General features: G+C 51.6%; 3 protein-coding genes across 4 annotated transcripts; 2 read left to right on the forward strand and 1 right to left on the reverse strand.

Moving 5' to 3' along the window:
- Nucleotides 1-1,166: 1,166 nt before the first annotated feature.
- ABHD14A (abhydrolase domain containing 14A) lies at nucleotides 1,167-11,888 on the reverse strand. The gene is made up of 5 exons (XM_031958414.1): nucleotides 11,567-11,888; nucleotides 3,588-3,796; nucleotides 2,676-2,791; nucleotides 2,292-2,527; nucleotides 1,167-1,577 (listed from the first exon to the last, which is right to left on the reverse strand). The coding sequence occupies exons 2-5, from the start codon at nucleotides 3,791-3,793 to the stop codon at nucleotides 1,395-1,397; spliced, it is 741 nt and encodes a 246-aa protein (XP_031814274.1). The 5' UTR covers nucleotides 3,794-3,796; nucleotides 11,567-11,888; the 3' UTR covers nucleotides 1,167-1,394.
- Nucleotides 11,889-12,110: 222 nt separating this feature from the next.
- ABHD14B (abhydrolase domain containing 14B) lies at nucleotides 12,111-17,534 on the forward strand. 2 transcript variants are annotated; one of them, XM_031958425.1, is made up of 5 exons: nucleotides 12,111-12,212; nucleotides 13,271-13,501; nucleotides 15,649-15,890; nucleotides 16,563-16,646; nucleotides 16,858-17,534. In XM_031958425.1, the coding sequence occupies exons 2-5, from the start codon at nucleotides 13,291-13,293 to the stop codon at nucleotides 17,005-17,007; spliced, it is 687 nt and encodes a 228-aa protein (XP_031814285.1). In that variant the 5' UTR covers nucleotides 12,111-12,212; nucleotides 13,271-13,290; the 3' UTR covers nucleotides 17,008-17,534. The 2 variants fall into 2 exon arrangements, with proteins under 2 accessions (XP_031814285.1, XP_031814295.1); XM_031958435.1 differs by lacking the exon at nucleotides 16,858-17,534 and having other exon boundaries at nucleotides 16,563-16,747.
- Nucleotides 12,230-13,264, forward strand: LOC116422249 (protein enabled homolog). The gene has a single exon (XM_031958402.1). It carries the CDS (start codon nucleotides 12,383-12,385, stop codon nucleotides 13,130-13,132), a length of 750 nt encoding a protein of 249 aa, XP_031814262.1. The 5' UTR covers nucleotides 12,230-12,382; the 3' UTR covers nucleotides 13,133-13,264.
- Nucleotides 17,535-17,671: the final 137 nt, after the last annotated feature.

The raw sequence follows: 17,671 nt of genomic DNA on the forward strand, positions 1-17,671 counted from the left end.
CAGTGAGACGAGTTAGGAGAGAGGGGTTGGGGTGGGTAACAGGAAAGAGCAGTTCAAACCCTGCAGCAGCTGTTTCCTAGCTGAGTGACTGGGCAAATCACTTAAAACCTCTCTGTCTCAGTTTCCTTCTGTGTGAAATGAAGATAATAACTCTTACCTCCCAAGATCATTGTGAGAATAGAATAATAGACAATGTGCTTTGCCAACCTCACACAGCCAGCTATTATTCTAAGGCAACTGGGGTTTCTTTAGAAGACCTTTTCTCAAAGCATAGACTAAATAAAGCCTTCTCAGTTATGTTGATAAGGGGGTTTGAGTTATTCTAGGCAGCTGCTGGGCTGTCTACCTGTTAGAATCCTTACAATCTGTTAACTCATTAGAGTTGATAGCGACAATAATTATCAAATTTAGCATGGTTCAGTATGATTGATCTGATCCTACGAGGAGATGTTATGGGCCAAAACTTGAAACAAGCTACTAAGTGGAATTGAGGAGACAATGGTTAAATCTAGTTTAGCATTGATTTAATCCCACAACAAATAATGGTTTCCCAGTGATATAATGATTGGTGTGTACTCAGTGAACGGCATATAAGCAAGAAGCTCGCAGGGCCAGACATAGAAGCCCACTCTTGGAGGCAGAGACAGATTCATTCCATATTCCACCTTTGTGCTGGCTGGAGACATTCGGAGGGAGCCTAGGGGTTGAAGCTCAAAACTTTGAAGGACACAATAAAGGACTGGATTTTAACTCTTGGCTGTATTTGAAGTGATTATTACTTTGAACTGAAACTAAGGCTGCCTCTGAAAACCTCCCCAAGAAACCTGCTCTCCCAGAGAGCACGATCATATTCTAGAAAAGAAGAGAACATCCCATCTACCCACTTCAAGATTCTGTGATTCCCCCCTCCTCATTTTATAGACCAAGAAACCAGCCAGGAAAGGACACAGCCAGTTAAGGGCAGAGGCCTCTGGGACCAGGACTCGGTTCTCCTGGTTCTCGAGTCCGGGTCGTGCTGCCTTAGTTCATCACCCCCATCCTCAAAACCCCAAACAACTTCAAATGCTGTACAGGAGTGGAGAAAACTGCCCCAGAGTCCATCCTTCCTTCATGGTCCTCCCACTCACCTCATGCCCTACCCACCTCCAAACAGGATGTATACCCTGGAAGCAGACAAAGTTCATTTATTAAAGTCCAAGTGAGTGGGGGTTGGCAAGGCCCCAAGAGGGCAACCATGCGATCCCAGCCGCACCTGCCTCATCTCCCTCTGTGGAACCGGGGAGCAGGAGGGCATTGTCTTGCAAAGATCCTCTGAACCCTCCCCCAGTTTCTTGGGATCCGGGGCCCATCCTGCTCCACCCAGAGAAAGGCCAGTGGTCACAGAGACACAGACTTCATGACAGCTTGTCCAGGAAGGTGAGCAGGGCATCATGGAAGTCATGGGGCTGGTGGAGGTAACAAGCGTGGCCAGCGTCCTGCAACTTCACCGTTGAGTGGTTGGGGAGGTACTGCAGCTTGTGCAGAGACTCCTGGGCCAGGCCTTTGTCTAGAGCTCCGTATACAATAAGTGTAGGTGTCTGTAGAAGGGGATGGTGGAGAGGGAGGAAAAAGCCTGAGCTAGGGGAGACCTAGAGTAGGGGCCCCCAGGTCAGCCAGGAAGCCGTCTTCTCCCCCGTCCCCCAGACTGGAGCCCTATCCTTCCACCTTCCAGACTGCAGGTCCCTGCCCTCCTACCTCCACTGGGAAGCCCTCCCAGAATAATGTACCAACCAATTCATGAACAGGATGCTCTGTACAGAGCAGCATATATGCTCCCTTAGTGCTTGGTGGGGGTTCTCCAGCCCGCTTCCCCCCTGTTCTGGGGGGCTCCCTGAGGATGGGACAATGTCTCCCTCTTCTTAGAAGAAGGGAGACCACAGCATGGAAACTATGAGCTCTAAAGAGGTTCAGTGGCTTGGTAGGAAGCAGCGGGGCCACAACTTTAACCTATATCCTCCAACTTCAACGCTTTCATTCTTCTCCAGTGTCTCCTCAACCCAAACCCCCTGAGGACAGGGTCTCAAAGGGAGGCTACAGGATAATGAGGCTTCAGAATCCGAGGACTGGGTTCAAATCCAGTCTTTGATACTTACTAACCCTCCCTGGGCATGTTTTCTCACTTTAAAAACAAAAGGGTTGGACTGGATGGTCCCTGAGGTCTCTTCTAGAAGCTGTACCTCCCCCTCTGAGCAGGGGCTCCCATTAACTCATTATGCCCCCCCCCAGTTCATGCACCCACTCATCAGACATACCTTGATGGCTGAGAACTGCTTGTATGTGTAATTCTCAGTGAAGGTGGGAGCAATGGGGACAAATCCACACAGCTGTTGGTGAGTTCGCATCAGGAAGGGCAGAGAGTAAAGGCCGCTCAAGGAGGGACTGACCAGCACCAGGTTTTTTACCTTCAGGTCCTGCAGGACTTGATGCAGGAGATCTGCCCGTCCAGCCTCTGTGCGGGCTGCAGGTAAGGGGAACGAGTTCCCAAAGCCTGGGAGATAGAATGTGGGCGGGGAGGGGAGGGAGAGAGACACAGAGAACATGGATTGGAGGCTTCTCAAAGCCCTTCCAAATTTCCCCCTCATTTCCAACCCTTCTCTTAGCCCTTGCAGATCCCTCCCTGGGATCCTGTCTCTCACCAGGGAGATCTAGAGCAATGGCCCGGTAGCCCCTTCGGGACAATATCTCCAGTGTCCCCAGCTGCTGCCAGATGTGTGAAGTGAAGGCCTTCCCATGTAGTAACACCACCTCGATCCTGTGGAAAGTCAAGGTGCATGACGCCCCCTTTCTCACCCTGGGCTCCCCAGCCTCAGACCAACTCAGCCAGGTGCCCCCCACCCTGAGGAGAGGCAGAGAAAGAGAAGAATCCAGGTGGGTGAGCAAGCCCTGCTCCCCCACACTGACCTTCTGAGGATTTTCACTTAGTCTGGAGGCCCTCTCCCCTCCCCTCCCCACCTCTCCCTAGGAGCTCCAATGCCCCTCCTCCTCTCCCTCTCTCTGATAGATAGGGTATCAAGGCTGGAGTCTGTCCTATTGGGGGAAGGGGGATGGTATGAGGAGATGAGCCCAGGAAAGACAGCCTGGGACACAGGGACAGGGAGCACTTCACAAAAGCACTCCATCCTCCACATTTTCTCATCTGTTGCCATGAGAAGGGCAGTGCCAGAACTCCGATCCCCATTTCACAAAAGGGAAGACTGAAGCTGAGAGAAGTAATGGACTTCCTCGGGTCTCAGGAGCCAGAGCTGGGGAGGACCACTTTTCAGATGAGAAAATCTCCACTCAGAGAGGGCACAGCATTTGGCCAGGGTCACCCAGGCCCTAAGGTGAAGAGCTGGCATTCGGACCCAGGTCTCTTGACTCTAAAGCCGGGGCTTTTCTTTCAAGGTCATCCAGGGAGTTCAAGGCAAAGCTAGGATTTGGCCCCGGCTGTGAAGGTGCCAGCTTAGGGTTTGGAGGTCACCAGCCAAAGCAGGGAGGGCGCATGGCCCCGGGAGGCCGGGACCATGATGGAGGCTGGGGTGGCTGGGCTGAGGAGAAAGGACACGCACCTGTGTGGCCGGCGAAGGGGCTGCACCTCCCTGTAGAAAAGCGAGGAGTTGCTGTGTGTGAGACCAGCCAGGATGGTGACATTGTCTCTGTCCCGGGTCCAGATGAGGGGCTGGGGGAGACTAGGCAGTCCCAGGTAGAGCAGGATAGTCAGGAGCAGGCCCAGGGCCAGCAGGACCCCCTTGGGCAGTTTTGGGGCACCCTGCATGCCCTGCAGGGAATAGGACGGCTGAGAGTCAGGGAAGGACTTCCCGCATACACTTCTCAACGGAATCTACATCTAACTGACCCCACTGGAACCTCTGGCTGGAGAAAGGGTTCTAGCCCATCCCCCAAGGGTAGTCAGACCGAGGTTAGTTTTAGGGTGGCCCAGCTAGCACTGGGGCCAGGAACTCCCAGCTCAGGCTCTGGGCTGCTCCCTCATTCTCCCAGGCTTGGAGTGTGAATGGGTTCAAGTAGAGCCGGGCCTCTCAGCCCCTGCAGGTAAAGGCTTCTGGGTTCTCAAGAATGCACCTAAAGGTACTCGCATCCCCCACACACACACACACATACACACACTGAGCATTCTAATGAACAGATCCCCCGACTCTACTTGCCGACAGGGTAATCTGTAGCTGCTCAGAGCCAGTGATGGCTGCGAGACCACTTGCTGAAAATCCTGGGAAGAACTTTTCTATCCCAGGTGCTCGGCCCCCTGATTCTACGTCCCTTCTCAGGCACACAAGGGTCCCTAACACGTGGTTTTACCCACAGACTATTCTCTGCAGGCACAGATGGATGTCTCTTACGTACATCTCCACAGGATTCTCATCCCTCTTAGACACACAGACCGTGTCCCTGCCCCAGTCCCTGAACTGCAGATACTATGGCCATTGAACCCAAAATGTGCCCCCCACCAAATGGACTTCATATCACTACACCGAGTGTCCCTTGAGCTCACTGGTCCAAATCACAGAAAGTCCTTTTCATCCCAAGTTGTGGGGAAGACCCAGCTTACAGCACCAGGCCTGGTCTCTGCCCAAACCCTGGGAATGGTGTCAGTCCAGTTGACTGCCAGTCCACAGAACTGTGGAGGTACCCTGCCCTGTGTTGTCCCCTCTGGAAATCAGGATGGAAGAGAGAGAAATCCCTGCCACCCTTCAGCAAAGGACTATTTGGTAAAAGGGAAAATTGGTTAAAAAAACAAAACAAACAAACAAAAAACCCCACCACAAAACCAGCCTTAAGCTAGAGAATTCTCCGGCTCGAACCTGACTTCTCTGTCTGTATTCCAAACCCAGAACAGACTCTGACAGACTCTTGGTTAGTGTGGTTCAGTCTAGGCCATATTATCCATTCCAGGGATTCTGACCTCCCTGTTCCTTGCCTTGTTTCTTACCCCTAACTTGCTGCATCCCTGCTATTATCTTCTTCTACCCTGCTTCATGGTGCTCAATTCAGCTCTGCCCACCCCATCCAGTGTCTTCTGGGATGCCTGCTTCAGAATGAATATATTTCCTTTCATTTCAAACCTCTTCCTTTCTTTGACCCTTCTTCCATCTTCTGACTCTCATTGAGACCTGTCTTCCTCCTGATGAAACCCACTTTCCTTAACACACTTTCCAGTACTGACTACACTTTCTCTCATATCCACCAATCATGAACGTAGGGAAGTTGAAATGTTCCTAAAGCCAGAATCTCCCTCTACCCCCTTCACTAGATAATCTCTTGTCCTCAGAATTTCACTCCATTCAAATTTATTGCAGAATCCACATAGCTACCTATATATCCTCAGGGTGTTCTCACTCTCCACATAGTCTTTTCCATACTTTCCTGTCTCTCTTCAAGCACTGTATGTCATCCCCCTCCCCTAATCCTCTAGGTTGACAATCTGGACTCGCACTTCCCTGAAAAAAATAAAATAAAAACATTTGCTGGGAATCTCTTTCCCGCTCCACTTTTTCTCACATCATTAAGACATTTTGCTTCATTATTTCCTCCTTTACTCAGCTATCTGATAAAGAAGTTGCCTTTCTCCTTGCCAAAGTCAATCCTTCTGTATGTATCCTTTCTTCTTCTCTCTTCCATCACCCCCACTCTCTAGATTAACTTCAATCTTTTCCTATGTGTTGTCTCCTTCTTGCTACCTATAAACTCATCTGTGTCTTCCCAAACCTTAATAAACTCACTCTTGATCTTGCCACCTCTGCTAGCTATCATTCTTTATCTCTTTTCCTCTTTGTGGTTAAATTCCTTGAGAAAGCCATCTACACTAAATGCTTTGCTTCTTTTTTAAACTCGGCAATGCCTTTTGATGTCATCATTCCATTAAAAGTGCCCTCTCCAAAGTCATTGGCTCATATCAAAAACTGAAAATCAAAATCTTGTAAAAGTGAATGTTAAAAATTGTCTTTACATACAATTGGAAAGAAATAAAATGCTATTTTAGGAGGACTTAGGACAAAAATCTTGGCTATATACCACTTGCCACTTGTGTGGTCTTGGTAAGCTCCTTCCTCTCCTTCTGGGACTCAGTTTTCTTTTTTGTAAATTAAAATAGCTGAATTAATCTATAGTTCCTTCCAGTCCTATACTCTAAGGCTCTTATATATTTATAAAATTGGGATAATAATAATAATGGTGCTTTAAGATTTGCAAAATGCTTTACACATATTTCATTTGCTCCTCACAGCTACACTGTGAGGTAGACACTATTATCGTCTCCATTTTATATTCTGAGGTTGAGAGAAGTAATCATTTGAGGCAGAAGTTGAACTCCGTTCTTCATGATTCCAAGTTCAGCAGTCTCTCCACTCTATCACCCAGCTATGAAGAAAGAACACTGGATTTTTAGTCCAAAAATCTGGGACTGAATTCCAGCTGTTACTCGCTAGCTGTATGAAATTGGAAAAGTCACTTAACTTCCCTGGAGGCAACTGGATTAATTGGTCCAGATGTTCCTGGATAACAGATATTTCCTCTGGCATAGAATGTGGAAAGATTCTAACCTTCCCTAACTCCTTCCTTCCCAACGCGTTCCCCCCCCCCCTCCCTTATCCACCCCCAGCCTACTAATCCCAAAGACTCTTAATCTAGTTAAAACCTTGTATTTACCACAACCTGAATTTGGCTCTGCCTGTCCTTTCTGGGAAAACCCTCCTACACTCTTGAGAGTGGTTCCCAGGCTTTGGGGATACTGGTGAGTAGCTTGGCAGTTTTGTTATCCAACATTTCTGACATAGAACACAGTTTCTGTCACCTATAACACACTGCCCTTTACACATTTTGTTGTTTCATTTGGGTCTGAATTGTCATTTCAGTTGGTCCGATTCTTTGTGGTCCCATCTGGGGTTTTCTTGGCAAGGATACTGGAGTGGTTTGCCATTTCCTTCTCCAGATCATTTTACAGATTAGGAAACTGAGGCAAACAGGGTGAAGTAGCCCAGGGATATACAATTAGTAAGTTTCTTGGGTTTGGATTTGAACTCCGGACCCTGGCTCTATGCACTACAGCACAGAACTGTCCTTCCTTTACATGTACACAGTAATAATAACAATAGTTAACACATATTATGCTTACAATGTGCCAGGCTTTGTGCCAAGCCCTTTACAATTATTATCTCATTATTTTCATTATCTCATTATTATTACCTCCCAACAACTCTGTCGGGTAGGTGCTATTATCATGTTCATTTTATTGTTCCATCACTTCAGTCACAGCTGACTCTTTGTGACGGCATTTGGAGTTTTCTTGGCAGAGAGAGTGGAGCTGTTTGCCATTTTCTCTTCCAGCTTATTTTATAGATGAGGAAACTGAGACAAATAGGATTAAGTTATCCAGAATCACACAACTAGTAAGTATTTGAGGCCAGATTTGAACTAAGGAAGATGAGTTTTCCTGATTTGTCCAGAGTGCCCCAAATAAGGAGTGTGTGGGGCTAGATTTGGACTCATTCATATCTTCCTGACTCCAGGCCCAGAATTCTATTCATTGCATTCCCTAACTGCCCTAATAATCAGTACGTCCCTGGATCACCTTACTTATTTACTCCCTGCCAATTACTAAGGGCTGAGTATAGCCAGAAAAAGGCAAAAACAGTCCTAAGCCTCTCAGGAGCCCATGTTCTAGTGGGGGGAGACTACATGTGAGATAACCAGGTACACACAAGATTAATATGGATTAGGGAGAAGGGATATCATTGGTGGGAAGGAGAGGGTGGAGAGAGGGGAAAGGCCTCCAGCAGAGGGTGAGATTGAAGGAAGCTGGGGCAGGGAGACCGAGAAGTAGGGAAGGAGGGAGAAGGGGAGGAAGGGAGAAGAAGGGAGTGGGGGAAGGGACAGGGAGCACTGCAGACATTGGAGGACCAACTGGGTAAAGTCAAAGAAACTAGAGATGCCAGAGCCCATAGGACAGTGTACCTTGATTGTTGCGAATGTAGAGGAAAATCAAGGATAAGAAGACTTGGAAATGCAGAGAGCTTTATACGTGATCCTGAAGGTAACAGGAAGCCACAGATGTTTGCTGAGCAGGCTGATGGCCTCCTCAGAACTATACTTTAGGAAAACTTTCTCCACCAATACAGAGATTTCTTCACTCTAACCTGTTTATAGCTTCTACTCATCCAGAACTGCTGGGCAAACTGGAAGGCCATCTGACACCTACCTCAGTATAACATAGTAAGTTCAAAATGCTACACGGCCTAAATGTACTGGTCACATCATAAGGAAAAATCAGTAGAGAAAAGTCGATGCCTTTCACAAGTGTGCCCTGGGGAAAGGGATTTAGGATTGGAATTCTTAACCAAACAAGGGACCAGGGGTCATAAAAGATAAAATAGACACTTTCAGCTACATAACATTTTAAAGTAAAATCAATGCAACTAGAATAAGAGAAATAGTTGGGCAGGAGAAAAATCTTTGCATTAAATTGCTCTGGTGAAAAATAAAAGTACACTCAAATAAAGCCATTCTCTGACATGTAAACATTCAAAGACTATGAATGAACAGTTTGCAGTTTGGGAGGGAAAACTATAAACTACAGTATGGAAAAATCCCCAAATAATTTTTAATAAGAGAAATGCAAATTTTACCTCGCACCCATCAAAGTGCCAAAAAAAAGATGTCTCCATCTATGGGAGACTATGGGAAGACAGGCACACTAATACAACATTGGTGGGACAACTGGTAAATTGGTTCATACATTGTGGAAAACAAACTGGAGTTATATGGGAAAAGTTCATTCCCTTTACCCTAAGGAGGTAAAAAACCAGAAAGGTTCCATATATAATACCGAGATATTCATAGCAGCACTTTTTGTGGTTGTTCTTGAAGAGGACAGATGACATCACAAGGGTATATCTGGACTTATATGTGAATTGGATCTAAGTGAGGTCCTGTGCAAAATCATCGGCATTACTCTTTCCTCCAGCCAGCAGTTAGATGGGGCAGTGGATGGTGCACCGGGCCTGAGATGGGGATAACTGAGTTCAAATTGCCCCTCAGATATTCACTGTGACCTTGGACAAGCCACTTCACCGCTGTTTTTCTCAGCTTCCTCATCTATAAAATGGGGATAATAATAATAGCATCCATCTCCCAGGGTTGTTATAAGGCTCATTATAATAATAAATATAAAGTTCTTAAGCACAATTCTTGGTACCTAGTAAGCTCTATCAGGATGCTTTCAGAAAAAAAAAACAAAAAACAAAAAAACCTGGAAAGTCCTCCATGAACTCAAGCAAAGTGAAATGTACCGTGTGCAAAGTAAAAGCAATGTTCTGGGATGACAAGCTGTAAATGACTGCTATTCTCAGCAACATCATGATCCATGACTGGACCTAGGATGAAAAATCCCATCTATATCCAGAGAAGGAACTGATTGTGTCTGAATACAGATTGAAGTATACTCTCTCTCTCTTTTAACTTTATTTTTCTTGAGGATTTTTTTTATTAGAGTAGACGATCTATGTTTTCTTTCACAACATGATTTTTATGAAAATGTTTTATATAACTTCACATATGGTTTCTTAATGGGGGCTGGGAGTTGGAGAAGGGAAAGAAACTAGAACTCAGAAGTTTCAAAAATAAAAAATTGTTTTAAATGTAATGGGAGGGAGGGAGGGAGGACAGCTAGGTGGTACAGTGGATAGAGCACCAGCCCTGAAGTCAGGAGGAGTTCAAATCTGATCTCAGCACTCAACACTTGGTAGCTGTATGACCCTGGGCAAGTCACTTAACCCCAACTACTTCAGCAAAAAACAAAAAAATAAATAAATAAATGTAATTGGGGAAAATACTAAATAAATAAATAAATAAGCCAGTAAGCTCGATGTTGTTACTTATTTTGTTATTTATTATTATCATTATTATAATAAAAAAATTGGAAACACAATGGGTGCTCACTTGCTGGGAAATGACCAAATTGTGGTTTGTGAATTTAACGGCACATTATTTTGGAATAAGAAACTAGGAATATGAAGAAGTAGAAGCAACATGGAAAAAAGTGCAATAACTAATGCAGGGGAATGTGAAAAATCAGGGGAACAATGCCCACTGCTGGGGAGAGAGCAGTCCTGGAGTCAGGAAAACCTGAATTCAAATTTGGACTCAGACTAACTAAGTCACTGGGCAAGTGACTTAAACTGAAAAGTGAACTGGAGAAGGAAATGGCAAAGCACTCCAGCACCTCTACCAAGAAAAAACAAACCCCAACGGGGTCATGGTGAGTTGGATACTGCTGAAAACGGCTGGATCGGGCGTCTAAACTGAGAGCTTAGTGAAAATCACATCCTCCTTCTAAAAAGTGGGGAGGGGCGTCTATAATCACAGCACCAGCCCAGCCTGTGGGTGCCCAGAACTAGCCTGCTCGGGGGAATCGGGAGAGAACTCCAGCTTCATTTCGAAGTGGGGGAACCAGCTTCTAGGCAGACACAGGTGCGGAGCCCCGCCCCTCGTGGGGGGGGGGGGGCTACTTTAGCTCGGGAAGGTCTTCATACTTTAGACCGGTGGCTTCCTAACCCTAACGCTGACAATTAGGGATAACAGAAATAATGGGAAAAGTTGGATCCATAGGCTGGCTCCATGACCAGAAACAATCGCGAGGTTTTGCTGTGGCTGAGATTATCCAGAGAGCGACCGCAAAGGATTGTTGTTATGTCAAACGCAGGGCACGGTCTGCTCGCTGGGCCTCGGCTCTGGAAAACAGAGCATCTCCTGACAGCCTGTGCAGCGCTCAGTAATAACTGGTAGCATTTATGCGGCATAAAGAGCTTTACAACTACGGCGGCAACCGCGTTGGAAGCTGGATGCTACTAGTATATTTTGTTTATTTGCTTATTTATCTATTTATTTGCTGAGGCAATTGGGGTTAAGCGATTTTTCCGGGGTCACACAGCCAGGGAGTGTTAAGTGTCTGAGGCACATTTGAACTCGGGTCCTCCTGACTTCAGGGCTGGGGCTCCAGCCACTGCGCCCCCTAGCTGCCCCTAGGCTCATTTTACAGATGTTTGCCCAATGTAGCGAAGCCTGGACTGCAGGGCCAGTGCCCTGGCCACTGGGGGAGCTAGCCGCCCGCAGACTGCGGCGTTCTATCCGTCCGTCCATTTTAACTGAGGCAGCCGGGCCTTTCAGGCCCCTCCGACTTTCTCCGGACCCTGGCCTCCTCCCGCTTAGCACGCGGCCTCCCTCGCGAGGCCGCCCCCGCCCATTCGCTGCACCCCGACGCACTGCCTTCGCCTACGCCCCTCACCCCTCACCCCTCACCAGGGGTGAGGCCCCAGGGCACAAACTCTAAAGCTCGCGAGAGGCCCCACAGTCCCCGGACACACGGTCAGCAGGCCCTGTAAATGCACCCCTCCCCCCGCACGTTTGCACGCCTACGCGCAAGCACGCGCAAGCACGCACGTCTCACGCACCCAGGGCCAAGCCAGAGAGCTGCAAGGGGCCCGGCCTTCCCGGCAGCCCCCGCAGCCCCCGGCTCCCCTTCCCACCGACAGGCACTCACCGGGCCCCGCCCCGCCCCTCCCGGCGCGCCTAGCCGAAGCCGGCAGCCTCCGCGGCCGACGCTGGTTTCTCCTGGAGGGCGGGGCGGGGAGCAGCCAATGAGGGCGCCGCACGGCGCGCGTCACCGGGCCCTCAGACGCGGAGCTGTGCAAGCGGCTGCAGTTTCCCCGCCCGGCGGGGCTGCGGGGCTGCGGGGCTGCGGGCCTGGCTCCTTCCCTCGGGCGCCCCCGGCCCGGCCTCTCGGAAGGATGAGGCCCAGAGCCCGGGGAAGGGGGGCGAAGGGGCGGGGGCCCGGACGGGGCCTGCTCGAGGCGGCGCGGGGAGGGCGGCCCCACGAGCCTAAGGCCAGCCTCCGGGAGGGGGCAGTGTCGGCCCCGCCCCCTTTGGGCAGAGCCGGGCTGGGAAGGAGCCAGGCCCGGGCTCCGCCTCCGCCGTCCCTGCCAGCTCGGGGTGCAGCCACCAGGGGGCTCCCGCGCGGGGCCCGGCCCGGAGCCATTCCCTGGGCGGGCCCCTGCCCCTGGGCGGGCCCCTGCCCCTGCCCTTTGCCCTTCCCTTCCCCGCCCGGTTCAGCCCCTGCGCCGCCCTCCCGTACTATCACCCTGGCCCTGGCCCATTCCCGCCCGCACCGAGCCCTCCGAACCCACCAGGTATCGCCCCGGCTCCTGCCCCGATCCGTCCGCCAGGCCTGACTCTGTGCCGCTCGGCCTTTCTCCCCCAGCGCCCCGGGTCTGTCTCAGCCCCAGCCCCCCGGGTCTCTGTCTCAGCCCGCCACATCCGCGCCCTTCGCCCTTTCCTCCGGTACCCGGCCCCCCGTCCGATGCGCCCCCCCCCCGCTCTTTCCCCGCTCTCCAACACTCGCTCCCCCAGCCCGGTGCTGTCTCCCCCTGGCTACCCCCGGTCCTTTCCCCTCCGTCCCAATATCGGGTGCTGGAACCTGGTCTCCCCACTTTCCCGTACCCTGGCTCCGCCCCTACCGAGCCCCTCCATTTTGTGGCCTCACCCCCGTCACACCCTGCCCCCACCCTCTGGGCCCCCCCAGCTCCCCCCTCCCCCACCGCCTCCTTGGCTCGCCCTCCCCGAGGCGGGCCCCAGGCTGGGCCGGGACGGGCTTCCTGGGAGAGGGGAGCTGTCTGCGCTGTCGCTGGCCACCTGCCAGCCCAGCCTGGGACAAGCAGCAGCGGCGGCGGCCAGGCTGTGCCCCAGAGCAGGACTGCGGGCCCTCCAGCCCGCGTTCGCAGCCTCGGCCCGCCGGGCCCGGCCGCCTGCACGGGGAGGGGCTTTCCGCGCCGTGAGCGGGCTCCCCCCTGCGAGGCGCCGGGGCCACAGGCAGCGCCGGCCCCCACCTAGGAGGTGGGAGGCCCGGGCCTTAGCCTGCTACGGAGAGCTGAGGGCCTTGGGGGGGCCGGTCTGGAGGACGGCCGCGTGGCCTCATAGCTGGGCGCCCTTGGGCCAGTCACTCCCAGCTCAGGTTCCTCAACTGGAAAAGAATAGCAGCCCCTCCCCCCCTTCAGATGAGGTGCCAGCTGGGAGAAGCTTTGCCCAGCGCCCGCATTACAAGCGCTTATGAACGCTGGTGCCCTTTGTCTTCTCCTTCGCGCGTGCATCCCAGCGCCCCCCACTCTGGGGCCGTCCTCGGGCCGCCGGCCGAGCCCTCCCGGCGCCGTCACGCAGTCTCCCGGGCCCTCACACGCCTCTGTCCCCGCAGGCCCCGGCGGGCGGTGAGCCATGGCCGACGTCCGGCTGAGTGAAGGCACCATCTCCGTGCAGGGGCAGAAGCTCTTCTTCCGCGAGGCCCGGCCCGCCGGCGGGCAGGCTCCGCGCCCCGCTGTGCTCCTGCTCCACGGCATCCGCTTCTCCTCCGAGACGTGGCTCAAGCTGGGCACGCTGGAGCGAGTGGCCCAGGCGGGCTACCGGGCCGTGGGCATCGACCTGCCAGGTGCGGCCCGCGGGCTCGGGTCCCGGGCGCCGGCCTTCCTGGGAAAGGGTGTGGGAGCTGGGGCCCGGGGAGCTGGGGCCCGGGGAGCTGGATTCAAATTGTGTCCGAAGGGATGGCGTCACAGCCTGCGGATGAAGGGGGAGAATAGGAGACAAGGTAGTGGTTATGGACGTTGGAGCTGTTCGGGGCAGGGCTTCAAAGCCTCCTAAAGCAGAGTGGGAGGGCTGGGAAGATGGGCTGCCTTATGCTTCTACGCAGTGTGTACAGCTGCTGTGTCCCTCTACAGCCTCCAAAAGGAGGGGACCATTTTTTACAGAAGGTCAGAGTTGGGCAGGACCTCAGGAGTAATTTAGTGCAGTTCCTTTATCTGACCAGGCCGAGAGGCGAAGCCCTTAGCCAGGTTGCAAAGGCAGGTTCTCCGAGTTCTAGCCCAGGGCCCTTTCCACAGTCACACAAACAAGCAGCGTGTCTGCGGGGGGCGCCCCTCAGGCTGACCCCAGAGATGGGGAGCCCCGGATCGCCCCCCTGTCCCCTGGCCTAAGCCCTGCCCTGCCTTTGGGTAGAGTCCTAAGCGGGCGACACAGGGGAGAACGGGGGGGGGGGGATGGGAACCCAGTGTGACCCTCAGGGACACCCCTTTCCACCATCACCCCCAGGTAAGAAGGCAGTGTTTGCTTGCAATAAAAAACCTAATGGTTATTTGCATATGCAGACACCCAAGCAGTCCTCTCTGTGCTAATTATTTCCGGATCTATTTATTCTCTGCTAGACTACCACCATGCATCTTCACCCGGGAGTCCCACACACAGCTCACTCACCAAATCAAGAACAGAATAAGGGCTGGCTTCTAGCGCCGGCTCGCGCTTTTTACCCGGGACCCCACACCCCTCCAGGCTTCCCCTGCTGTCCCCCAGTCACCGGCTCTAACCTCAGCAGCCGCCTCAGCTTCTCATTCCTGCTCAACCACAGTCCTGCCTCATGGCTGGAGCTTGTCGCTTCTACCTTCCCAACACCTCTCCCCTGCCCTCGCTCATATAACCACGATCTTGCCTCGTTCCTGGGCCTTCTGGTCTCTTGTCCCTTCCAACTCTCTCTCCCCACTCTAATGCAGACCACCCCTCCCCTGCCCAGTGAGTTCCAGGGACTGCCTATTGCCTCCAGCATCAAATGTGAACTCTTGACACTTTAAGTCAAATTCACACAATATAGAAGGTGCTTAATAAATGCATGGTCCCTCTCCAGGTCCATGGTAAGCACTGAATAATTTTATTTAATTTTTACAAAAAGCTAGTAAGACAAACACCATTGATATTATCTCCTATTTTATAAAAGGGACCAACGAGGCCTAGGGAGGCCAAATCTTTGCCCACTTACAGCCAGTGAGTTTTGGAAACAGTATTTGAACTTAGCTGTCTCCAACACATTTCTTTTTTTTTAATTAAAGTTTTTTATTTTTCAAAACATACATACCCACTTACAGCCAGTGAGTTTTGGAAACAGGATTTGAACTTAGCTGTCTCCAACACATTTCTTTTTTTTTAATTAAAGTTTTTTATTTTTCAAAACATACATAGATAATTCTGCAACATTAGCCCTTGTGTTCCAGTTTCCCCCCTTCTCCCACCCCCTCTCTTAGATGGCAAGTGGTCCAATATATATTAAATATAGTAGAAATATTTGTTCAACACACTTCTACACTTCACTCTGTAAAGGGAAGGGGGTTGGACTAATAAGAGTGACTAGTGAGTATTTTCATACTTTAAGGTTTGTGAGGAGTTTTACAAACAGTAACTCAATTTATCAACCCAGGGAGACAGGTGCTATTATTATCCCTGTTTTACAAATGAGGATCACCATTTTACAGATGAGCAAACTGAGGCAGAAGGAGATTGTGATTTGTCCAAAAACAAAAACATCTCCTTAGAGGTTGGATTTGAGCTCAGTTCTTTATGACTCTGAGTTCACTGCCATATCCAGCACTGATCTCTTTATTCTCTTGGCTTTCAATCCTATCTAATACAAAGCATCAGTTGATCAGAGTAAGTTGGGAGTGATGATTTGGGAAGAGTTCTTGGAGTAGGTGAAGTATTTGTTCTCCTCTGTTCACGTACCCACTGTCTTGCTTTTCCTTCCCTTCCTTCCTCCAGGTCTAGGACATTCCAAGGAAGCATCTGCCCCCACCGCCATCGGGGAGCTGGCCCCTAGCAGCTTTCTGCAGAGTGTGTTGGAGGCTCTGGAGCTGGGCTCCACGGTCTTGGTCAGCCCATCCCTCAGTGGGATGTATTCGCTGCCCTTCCTCACGGCCCCCGGCTCCCAGCTCTGTGGCTATGTGCCTGTTGCCCCCATCTGCACAGATAAAGTCAGCCCAGCTGACTATGGCCGTGTGAAGGTATGTGAGTCTAGAGAAGCAGACAAGACCTAAGCCAGGGCACGGGCAGCCCCCACGAGGCAGGGACTGAGGCTGCTGAGAATGTTCCTCTACTAGACAGGAAAGCTCAGTGAGCAAAGTGACTCCATCTTAGTGAAACCCCTTTAAAAAATCATTTTTCAATTCACAAGCTTTTATTTACTCTCCTCCTTTACCACTGGGAGAAAGAAAGAGAAGGAAAGGAAAAGAACAAAAAAGAGAAAAAAAGGAAGGGGGGGGGGAAGTCATAACTTATCTAGATAGTTACCTTAAAGCCTTTCCCTCCCCTTGCCCCATTTATTCTCCAGGGCTAGTAGAGTATGAGCCCGGTGCTCTAGATGCTATAGGCATTTAATAAATAAATATTGGGAGTAAATTTGGACATTTTTAAAAGGCTGTCCCTCCTGCACCAAAGGGGAAGGGCTGACCCAAGTTAGAGGCTGCCTGCTGCTCTGGGTCTGCTCTAGATCATTCCTTTGAGGTGGGACCTCTCCCTTGGGGAAGCCCCCAGACCTTGCCCCTGCCATCACTGTTATCATCCAGCTGAGAAGAGAGAGCAGGCCCTCCTGGTAGATGATGTTGGGGGCAGGGATTAGGGGCAGCTGACGTGAACAGGTCTCTGATAGCCTCCTGCACCCATCTACTCCCTCGCAGACTCCCACCCTGATCGTGTATGGAGACCAGGATCCCATGGGGGAGTCAAGCCTCCAGCACCTGAAGCAGTTGCCTAACCACCAGGTGATGGTGATGAAAGGCGCGGGACATCCCTGCTACCTGGACAGGCCCGATGAATGGCACTCTGGGCTGCTGGATTTCCTGAATGGGCTGTCCTGAGGGCCTGAGCTGGTCCAGGCCTACCCTGGACCCACCCCTTCCTGACTGGGGGAGGGAAGGGGACTGATAGCCACATTCCTGCCCCTTTTACCCACCTTCTTCCCTCTCTTTCCAGCCGGCCTGTCTGACAGCCTCTGTCCAGCTCTCCACCTGCCTGTCTGCTCAAAGGGAGCTGGCTCTCTCGGGCCAGGTCTCTGTCTGTCTGTCTGTCTGTCTGTCTCTCTTTCCAGAACTTCAGGTGCATGAGAAGAATCAGGAGAAATAATGACCAGGAATCTCACCCACGTGGAGGGTAATTTATTAGAAATGTCTCTCTCCTTGTGCTTCCTCTGCTCCCCCCCACCTCCAGCCCTTCCTGGGTCCTTTTCTGCAGGCTTCTCCACACCCCCTCCCCCTTCATCTGTCTGTGCTCACACCTGCACATGTGGGATTACAGACGCACACCCATCTATCTGCTGCAGGAGCCATACATCCGGAACACAGGTGCTCAGGGAGCCACACCTCCGTGGGTATCCCCGGCCTTGCCGGTGGAGGTCTCCAGGGGCAAAGGGGCTCCCTGGGTTGGGGGGAAGGCCTGGGCCCTCAGGTTTCCGGGCAGGGTCTGGAGTTCAGGTGTGCTGCGGTGGGTGCTGCTGTCTGGCCTCTGGGGGTTAGCGTTAACACTTGGTGACGGGCTCTCCTTCCTCCTTCTGTCCGACACCGGTTCCTGATGCCCGCAGAGCCTGCCTTTTCCTGCCCTTGAATCATGGGGCTTGGGAGAGGAACAGTCAAATAAAGAGACCAGATCCTCTCGTTGCTTGTCCTTGTCTCGGCAGCTCAGACGTCGTTACCTTGACCAGACCCCTTCCTTATTCCACCCCCCCCCCTTCCTGTCCAGCAGATGGCCTTGTGACCCTTGTCCTTCTGGGCAGATGGAGTGTGGACTTGCG

This window comes from Sarcophilus harrisii, chromosome 1, assembly GCF_902635505.1.
Source record: "Sarcophilus harrisii chromosome 1, mSarHar1.11, whole genome shotgun sequence".
NCBI lineage: Eukaryota > Metazoa > Chordata > Mammalia > Dasyuromorphia > Dasyuridae > Sarcophilus > Sarcophilus harrisii.

What these genes read in the sequence shown, in the direction of transcription:
- ABHD14A (XM_031958414.1), bottom strand. Translation starts at nt 3,793, where the DNA reads ATGCAGGGTGCCCCAAAACTGCCCAAGGGGGTCCTGCTGGCCCTGGGC. An exon ending in CCCCTTCGCCGGCCACACAG is followed by an intron (nt 2,792 to 3,587) that starts GTGCGTGTCCTT and finishes GACTTTCCACAG; the next exon opens with GATCGAGGTGGTGTTACTAC. An exon ending in CATTGCTCTAGATCTCCCTG is followed by an intron (nt 2,528 to 2,675) that starts GTGAGAGACAGG and finishes TCTATCTCCCAG; the next exon opens with GCTTTGGGAACTCGTTCCCC.
- LOC116422249 (XM_031958402.1), top strand. Translation starts at nt 12,383, where the DNA reads ATGCGCCCCCCCCCCGCTCTTTCCCCGCTCTCCAACACTCGCTCCCCC.
- ABHD14B (XM_031958425.1), top strand. Translation starts at nt 13,291, where the DNA reads ATGGCCGACGTCCGGCTGAGTGAAGGCACCATCTCCGTGCAGGGGCAG. An exon ending in CTGACTATGGCCGTGTGAAG is followed by an intron (nt 15,891 to 16,562) that starts GTATGTGAGTCT and finishes ACTCCCTCGCAG; the next exon opens with ACTCCCACCCTGATCGTGTA. An exon ending in AGCAGTTGCCTAACCACCAG is followed by an intron (nt 16,647 to 16,857) that starts GTGATGGTGATG and finishes CTCTCTTTCCAG; the next exon opens with CCGGCCTGTCTGACAGCCTC.